This window comes from Saccostrea cucullata, unplaced genomic scaffold (assembly GCF_032062105.1).
Source record: "Saccostrea cucullata isolate Sc308-1 unplaced genomic scaffold, CSIRO_AGI_Scuc_v1 ctg3865, whole genome shotgun sequence".
Taxonomy (NCBI): domain Eukaryota; kingdom Metazoa; phylum Mollusca; class Bivalvia; order Ostreida; family Ostreidae; genus Saccostrea; species Saccostrea cuccullata.
Genome location: NW_026937281.1, coordinates 67501 through 77304, shown reverse-complemented (window position 1 = coordinate 77304; position 9804 = coordinate 67501). Strand labels below are relative to the sequence as shown.

General features: G+C 32.5%; 1 protein-coding gene across 5 annotated transcripts in view; it reads left to right on the top strand.

Moving 5' to 3' along the window:
* The first annotated feature begins 2104 nt into the window (after window positions 1-2104).
* The window catches only part of LOC134247694 (solute carrier family 2, facilitated glucose transporter member 12-like), a 26370-nt gene continuing 18670 nt past the window's right edge, over window positions 2105-9804 (top strand). For 2 of the 5 annotated variants that reach the window (XM_062730027.1, XM_062730024.1), the window contains exon 1: window positions 9003-9154. In XM_062730027.1, coding sequence (XP_062586011.1) covers window positions 9082-9154 — 73 coding nt within the window. In that variant the 5' untranslated portion in view covers window positions 9003-9081. Of the gene's footprint in view, window positions 2177-6813; window positions 6836-6948; window positions 7020-8985; window positions 9155-9804 lie in introns of those variants that run through there. The other 3 variants (XM_062730025.1, XM_062730026.1, XM_062730028.1) reach the window with 3 other exon arrangements.

Here is a 9804-nt window from a genome sequence, read left to right as displayed (position 1 = left end):
TCCTGGCACTGTGGTTCTTGAGAAGAAGATTTTTAAGATATGCCACCAAGTTTTCATTAATTCCCAATTATCTCCCCTTGAATGAGGGCATGGCCCTTCATTTGAACAAACTTGACTCCCCTTCACCCAAGGATACTTTGTGGCAAGTTTGGTTGAAATTGGCCCAGCGGTTCTTGAGAAGAAGTCGAAAATGTGAAAAGTTTACAGACAGACAGACAGACAGACGGACGCCGGACAAAATGTGATCAGAAAAGCTCACTTGAGCTTTCAGCTCAGGTGAGCTAAAAATGAAAGAATTAGGTCCTACCATTGTGCTTAAAAATCAGTACTGCGGACTAGAAATCAAGGCTGATCAGCTGATCAAGGATGAACTGGAAGGTTGTGCATATCAAATGAAATGATCAGGCGCGGATCCAGGATTTGGAGTTGGGGGGGGGCGCCTAGCTGCAATAATGTAGCCCTCTCCCTTTTTTTTTTTTTTTTTTTTTTTTTTTTTTGGGAGAGGGCTACAACTCCTTAGGATCTCCATAGTGGTGCAGCTGCGGGTGTGATTCGCTCCCGCACGGATTTCGGCTCAAATTATCAGTTAATGGCTATTTTATTAACATTTCTTACCTTGACTCCAAATAAGTATACATCCAAGACGTAAATCACTGCAAAAATATACAGAACGATCCCTATATCGCTTATTTTTCGTGTATGTCAACATCACAACTCGAATTTATCCGCCATGTTTACTGAACTTGATAGATTGTATTTTGGGACAGCCACTGGGTGCGTTCACAGTTCTGCCGTTGGTAGACAAAAGTTGCCGTTGGTAAAATTATTTACCATTGGCATGCCACTGGTACCAATGTTTTTTGCCAATGGTAGATTTTTCTGCAGACAGTCTAGAGTGTGGTTAGTGTTGGTAAATGACGTCACAGCTAGTTATCAACATGGCAACAAGCAAGAAAGACTGGGATCCCGGATTTAAAATGATATAAACGATTTTTCCTCTAACCCTTTTTAACAAATCATACCAAAATCACATAAAAATCATATCAAACACTTATATTCATGATTTTGAAGTATGATTTAGACATGATCCATTAAATGGATTATATAAAACTAGATATGGCAACTAAAGAAGTTTGATCCTAATGTGGTTTGTTTGTCGGATATGAGTCTACTATAATTTTTTTGTGATTATGGCATGTGCCTATAACTTAGAAGACAATGAAATCTATAATTCAGTATTACCAACGTCTCCATTGGACTCCCATTGGTAACATTGGTAAAATTGTTACATTTGTATGCCAATACCCGTTCAGGGTTTATTGGTACAGTTGGTACCATTGTCAAATTATTGTACCAATGGTATATTGAAAGTTGGTACTAATGGTAGAACTGTGAACGCACCCAATGAGAATTTAGGTTCTATAGGAGCGGATCTTTTTGGAATTTCCTTATTTTAAGCATAAATATCGCTGCTTGCATAAAAATAACACTTAAAATGGTTTTATATACCTATGTTTTTGTGATGAAAATTAGCGCAATCATTTATAAACACCGATAATTGCTTTATTCAGTTGTTCTAAATTTCAAGCGAAAGTCTCATTACGTCACGCGTGAACTGTCATGGCTGCTGAAGTAAACTACCAGGAAACATGCAGAGTTATTTTACAAGTTTTTCGCATTTAACGGGGTCTGTTGTTGACAGTGAATAAAAATTTCGTCTTATTAGAAGTAAGTTGAATGTAAAAATAATTTATTTTGCCTGCAGTCGCTCCTATTAAAAAAAATATTTGCACCATTACGGAGAAGCCCTCTCCAGAAAACATCAGAATAAAAAAAAAATCGGAGAGGGCTACATTATTGCAGCTAGTTTTATTCTGTACTGAAAAAAGAAAAGAAAGTGAGAGCCACAATGTCATCACTCAGTTTTACCAGAGGCATATAAATTTTTATACGTCACTGGTTTTACAATTTTAAAATCAATGCAGTTATTTTGTAGAAACTCGCCAAGAAAAACTCTCGTAGGAACGACTACTCCAGGTAGAACTCGGAACTCCTTTGATGTTATGGGAAAACGAAAGTACAAACATCGATCATTCGCCGATTCGGGGTTTGTCAATACCACAATATTGACCATTTCTTTAGTTATTAGATTATAAGCACTGCACAGAAGATGTAGGTAGGTAGTATACTGTTCTGTTTTTGTATTCTAGTGTTGAGGTATCTTTAAGATAATTTGTGAATGTGCAGTCTAGACGAACTCCAAAAACGGCGTGAACTCCAAAAAAGAAGTCTTTGGCTCCGTCATGCATTGCGGCAAAATGGCTTCCGATGTAAACAAACGATGGATTGTCGTTCGCTTTCTCCACAAATACGACTTAATGATGGCTGTATTTAGTGGATTTCAATTTTTTTTTAAATAAATAATTGTACCCATTAAATTATTAAGTGGTTATTGACTTATTTATCGCTCTGTATTCTTGAATAATAGTGATTTGGGATATACGTACGACACCGGGATTCAATAAAGTCGGTAAGAATTAATTTTCTAACTTAATTTATTGTCCCCTTGATTTAAATTTTATGTCATTCCTACTATAAATGCTTAAATTTTACTTCTAAGACACTTATATATCGTTTTTTTTTTTTTGTTTTTTTTTTATGAACAGGTTCGATTTGAGAAGACTTTTTAATCGTAATTTTAAAAGAATGATTTTTTTAAGTTCTTAAACTCATAAATTATAATTCTAAAAATGTTTTCATGATTATATCTATTCATTTGTGAAAACATTAGGTATATAGCGATGGTGATAACTATAACGCTCTCAATATTCAGATGTCATACAGGATTATATGACGAAATAATATTACAAATAGGTAAAAATTCGGTCAATGTTTAACAGTTACAACATATATATTGCATTGTTCAATTTTACATATTTTTCCCTTTTATTATATATTTAATTCCCAAACGTTTTTTTTCTTTGTATTTGATCTAACTTGAAACGTGAACTTTCTTCAAAAAAGCCTCGGAGGAAATGTGGAAACTGAATGGATTCTCATGTAACTGTCACCTGATCGACTCTATTTATGATTAAAACCATCAATTCAGTACTTTTTTTATTATTGGTAAGATGTATTTACAATGCAGTTGCTCATTGCTGATCTAAACATGCTGAAATTCATTCGTACACGATAGACATGAAAGACAGAGGAAATTCGAAATGAAAATTCGCCAGCGTTCCTTACTTACAAAATAAACATCTAAAATCAGTAAAAGTAGTTCGAAAATGACTAACTTAGTCACTACAAACAAATCATCAACCACAGAGATGTTTTCATAAGATTACGACTGTTTAATTTGTATTTTGTATCCTACTTGTACGATGTCTGGCTGAACCTCGAAGTTGGTCAACTTTGACTTGAAATTAAAAACTATTTGCACATGAAATCAAAATTCTAACAAATACGTTCTCTAAAACCATTTATTATTAATCATTTCTGAGAACTTACATTATTGTAAGGTAATCCAATTTTTTGCAAAAACACTTTTTATAAGAGCCCACTTTTCACGATTTTTCACCGTTTTTTATTTAACTGCGCATGCGTTGGACTCTTTTTTTGGAGTCTTTTCTGGACTGAAATTCTCACTTCCGTTAACGCCGTTTTAGGAGTTCGTCTAGACTGAATGTGTGAGTTTCAAAAGCCTGTAGTCAACATTATGACTTTAATAAAATCATAATGTTGACTGCAGGCTTTTACATAAATTAAGCAATTTATTAGACTAACAGTAACAGAAAACAACTCCATAACTGATAAAATTGTTTTCTGTTACTGTTAGTCTAATAAATTGCTTAATTTATGTATTGTTATACAGAATAATATGGGCTAAATTGCTAATATATTTATTACAGAAACAAATACCAGTTGTTGTTGGATATATAGATTTTATTAGTATTACAGATGCTGGAAGGAATCAAATTAATTTTATATCAGTGCATCAGTTTAATTTAATTACCATTAGGGTTTGTACAGGAGTAAGGGATAAATGAAGAATATTCTATCGTTAAAATGATAATGTCTTATGGATTCCGTGGTGAGGGCCTGTAACGAGACACAGTAGATTATTCTAACTGAAGTAGGGTATAGTAACCCTACCGCTAGAATGAGGTCTTGAACAGTGCTAGTTAAATAATTTGCTAAATGTTTAAAGCAATGGCATCCTTTGTCACAGTGTTTTTACCCTTTTTAATGAAAAGTAATAGTGAGTGCAGCGAGTTACGCAAAATGCTGATGGTCCCTGCGAGCTCTAACGCAAAAGCCTGGGTGAAAAGAAAATTTGGACTATAGTACACATTTATTCAATAGAATTTTTGTCCTCAGAACCTTTGGAATCACAATCCTTTGCTTATTGAATCTCACCACAAACTATGTTCTAGTGGTAACAACAAAAGATCAATATTAAATTAGACTTGCCTTGATTTAACAGATAAATAGTAAATTTTAAAAATGTTCTTTATTAAAATGTTCAGCTTAAAACTAGGGCTGGGACGATACAACTTTTTCTATATCGATACGTATCACGATATTTGAGCCACGATATGATATGTATCACGATATATTTAATTGCTTGTAAAATCTTTTTTGCATTGAAATAAACAAATTATTTCTTTGCAAATGAGAATAATTTATTCAAAATAATTGTTTATATGTTGTAAAACAAGAATATTTTACTCAGGTGGTGTTAATTATTATTTATTTCATATCTAAATTCATATTAAACTTATTTATTTTACATATTAAACCCCAAATGTTAAATAAACAAAGAAAAACAAAAGTCAGATTTATTGGGCGATATTTCGATATTTTTTCAAATGTATCGATATATGCATCATCCTCACATATATCACAATATCTCGATATCTCAATATATCGTCCCAGTCCTAGTTAAAACTCTATAGAAGTATGAAGGAAGAAACACAAGAAGTATTATACATCAAATCTATCAATTTTATGTACATATGAACTTTACGATAAAATTGTTCATTGACATATAAATTTTAAATGTGAAGCATATGGCTCCATGGTCATAGGGGGGTTGGCCAGTTTCCCAAAGGTTGCTAGTAAACTCAAGGCCTGCTGTGGGCATTGACAAGTCCTTGGACATGGCACTTAATTTATCCACCTGACCACCCAACTGAATTGAGTGGCGACTTATGCTGAAAGTGATTCTTGTAGAGGACTTATGTAGGCCATGCCTGATGTCCAATCCAATTATGTGATCTTACTGACATAATAAAATATTGATTAAAAAAAAGTGATTCTGCACAAAGTGAAAATACCATGAGGTATGTACCTGTTAAAACAATTGTTCCTAACAATTCATTATAGGCAGGGAAATTCCCCACTCCATTGTCATAGGGACAACTTTGATTAACAACAACAGAGCTTTTGTTCCTGTTTTATACAAACACAGGTGTTTTACATGCTGTTATGAAGAATGTTTTTGTCTTTTAAATTTTAGAATTTTATGTTACATTGTATTTGAATTCATTAAACTATTGAAGGTTATTTTTTTAATAAAATTAGAAATTTAAAATGAAGAACAAAAACTGAAATTGACAGCAATGTATCAGTGTTAAGGCTTCTTTAATACATGTAGTTTGTTTTATTTATGTGTTTAATATTCAGGTACATGGACTATTACTGAATGTTTGCTATGAAATGAAAGAAATGGACTTTTAGTGTAAATATAATTATGATAATAAAGTCCACAAACACAGCTGTTTATCATGTTTATTGTGCTCAGTATTGCATGGATTGATTTTGTTAGGCAAACACTTAAAAGATTCAATAATATTAATGATTTATTTGATGTAGCGTAATCCCCATTTGGACTTGTTGAGTTAAACAAAATAAAAAGTAGAATTTCAACCAGTCCAAATCTATTATTAAAACTTGCTACAACTATATCCATGTACATGTACCAGAAATTGAAGTGAAGTACATTGACCAAAAAAAATAAACATATGTTCTTTATGACCTTACATTATTACGGAAGTAATGGTTAGAAATAATGTCCTCTCATTGGATAAAGATCCATGCAGGCTTTAAATCATTAAGTTCAGGTAAAAAAAAACAAACCTTATTTTATTATACATTGATTTAGTACTGATTACAATGCAATATATCTTTAAACTATCTTGAAGTTATACTAGAAGCCTTATAAAAAGCAACTTGGTACTCTCAAAAATAAATTCAGTATGTAAGGAACTAGAAACCGAGCTCAAAAGATATTTATCTCTAGCACTTTTATTCCTGTGTAAACTCTAACAATGTCTAAAGTCATGGTGGTGTGTGAAATCTGAGGCCTGTTCAACAGAACAAGCACTCTTCGCGAACATTTCTGCTGGAGGTATAAGGATTTTTGGTGAGTGCATGTTCTGTAGAACAGGCCTCTGTTTCCTAGGAGTCTGCTAGATATTTTTTTTGTAGAATAGGTTTTGTGCCTTTACATTTCTTTGTGAAATCAATTGAGAGATAAATTGGAAAAAAGCGTGGTTTGTACCCTCTAGCAAGTGATTAAATTGCACTTCTTTGAGTTGGGAAAATGAATAAATTTAGGCTCATGCCCACAGCTATCACATTTTCAACTGCCTCTTACCCAGACATGTCTAAGTGTACATTTGAATGTTTCCATGAAGAATACGAAGCTGCATAGATATTCACTATAGATGTATCTTAAGGCAAGCCGAGCATATTGTTTGTACATGATTCACGCCTCATACAGATCTGGAATGACATATATTTGTGAAATGATATTGAATTTCCCTTTGACGTGTGTATATGTTTACAATTACAGTGAAACCAATTTCCTTTGGCCTTGCTAATAAAGAGGACCTATTTTTATTGTTATGGATACATAGTCATGTCAGTAAAACTCTTTTACAGGATGAACAAGAAATATGTGTAATGAAATGCTGCAGAAACTGTCATGGCAGCCCATCTGCTGGAAGAGGAAGGTGAGCTCATTTAATACTTGTTTTTTTTATTTAAGGCAGTGAGTTTTATTAAACTAGGGTAGCAATTCCTTGTATATAAAGTGCTACTATAGATGAAACAGTGGTGAATTAATTTGTAAAATTTAGGATATTTACAGGGTGTGAAATTATTGTTTTATATTTTTATTGTAAATTTCTTTTTTAGCTCACTTCAGCTGAAACCTCATGTGCTTTTCTGATCACCCATTGTCTGTCATCTGCCTGTCTATCTATAGCTGTCTGTCTGTTAACTTTTCACATTTTCAACTTCCTCTCAAGAAACTAATGGGCCAATTTTAACCAAACTTGGTACAAAGCATTCTTGGGTGAAGAGGCATTTAAATTTTTTAAATGAAGGGCCAAATCCCCTTGCAAGGGGAGATAATCAAGAAAAAACAAAAATAAGGTTGGGGTCATTAAAAAATTTTCTCAAGAACCACTTGGATAGAGAAGCTGAAACTTATGTGGAAGCATCCTGGGGTAGTGTAGAGTTTAAATTGCTAAAATAATAACCCCTGGGGATTGAGCGAGGCCACAATAGGGAATCCAAGTTTTACATTGTAGTATATAGGAAAATCTTCTCAAGAATTGTTTGGCCAGAAAAGCTAAAACTTATGTGGAAGCATCCTTGTGTAGTGTAGATTTTTAATTGTTCAAATCATGACTCCCGGGGGTAGAGTGGGGCCACAATACGAATAGGGAATTCAAGTTTTATATTGAACTACATGTATTTATATAGGAAAAGTCTTTGGAAATGTTCTTCTCAAAAACCACTGGGGCAGAAAAGCTGACTCTTAGTTATGTGGAAGCATTCTGGGGGTAGTGTAGATTCTAAATTGTTAAAATAATGACCCCCAGGGTGGGGTGGGGCCACAATATGGAATCCAAGTTTTACATTGAAATATATAGGAACACTCTTTAAAAATCATCTTCTCAAGAACCACTGGATCAGAAAAGTTTAAACTTAGGTGAAAGCATCCTTGGGTAGTGTATATTCCAAATTGTCCAAATCATGACCCCTAGGGTAGGGTGGGGTTACAATCGATATTACAAACGGGAAATCTGTTAAGAATTTTTCTCAATATACCACTGCTTCTTTCTCACTGATAATTCATACATGTGACTTAATTATTAAAAATAAAGTACTTAAACAATATTTCCAAAACAAAGATTTGTATGATTCAGGAGTTTTCTCTAAACAATACAAGGATTTCAGGAAATTTAAGCATACACATTGAAATAAATTTGGTTGTTATTTAAATATATGATTATAATATTTTTAGTGACAAAACTGCATTTCATAAAAAATGCCATAATTACTTTTATAATTATTACATTTCAATCATTTGATAAATCCTGAATGCCATACTGTTATTTTTTCATCTAGTGAAATTGTTTGTATTAAATGTTTATAAAATTTTATCACCTTGTAATATAGTTAACTGCACTCATTACATTTTTTGACGTTGTAATTTATTCGCAATTAATCCTAAAAAAATTGACAAGATGATACTAAAAAAACTGAAATTTATGTTTATATCATGTGAAATGTACTTAGGCGTTTGAATATGAAAGTCAAATCTTAATGTCCTGAATCACCTCTTATTTTAAGCAAATTATCGTTATCTGACATTTATGGAAAAAAAGACGACAACATTTAAATTTGTTTTTCATCTTGTTAGAGAGAGTTTTATTTACTCATTATTTAGTATTTGTATCCAGTGAAACCCTGAAGCAATTTTTAGATTAAGTGTACCCTAAAATATTGATTTTCATGGTTGAATTCTTGTCTTATATTAGTAAAAATTGTGTTCATTGATGTATGACATGTTGCGAGACATGAGGTACAATTTGAAGGGCAACACATATCAACTGGCTGTTTCTCACTTGTTTAACGTGACATTATGCACACTCAAATGACCCTCTAAAAGCAGCCAAACTTTTAATTACACTGGATGAATTTTTGAGATGTGGTTAGAGAATATTTTGACATTAATACAAGAAATGTACCTTTGGAAGGACTTACTATTTGTCTTACACCGAAATGTGTGAAACACGGATAACTTTCCCAGATTTTTCAGATTCTGATAATGAACTTGAATTTTCCAGCGATTCAGGTACATAATTACTTTATGATAAACTTTATATTTCACAGTTTTAAAAAAGGAAAATCCTAAAACAGATACAAGTATGTTCTTTAATTTTAAGTTAGTTCTTATATATTTTTTTTTATTTTTTAATTGAAATAATGGTGACTTCACTTGATTCATTTATCATCTTAATTTGCATGTCGCTGATTCAGGTGATGTTGGTGTTGGAAATGCATGTAGATTAAATTTATTTTATGAAGCACTTGTATCTTTAAAAAAAAATAAATTAAGGAAATGTAGGCTTCCTCTCAAGTTGTACAAGCTCACTTGAGACAATTAACGTGACCTATTCAATCTGTTTCTTTGCTGGATATTATCTGTTGTCCATTGTGCAGCTGTGCAAGGTCCTCCAATTGTAAACTTTTGAACATTTTTAGTTTTTTCTCTGAAATTGCTGAATCAATTTAAAGTAAATTTAATAATTAATTTTTGTATAATTGTAGCATTATGGGCAATGGGTTACAAAAATTATAATTATTTCCACATACTTTTAGGAGCCTGATGGGTGGGGCCATTTATCAAAAGTAATTCAATCATCAGAAATCTCTTTTACTTCCTGATATGAAGCTGTCAAACTGTTGGCATGATTATGATAAGCATTGGTCTCTCTGCCAAAA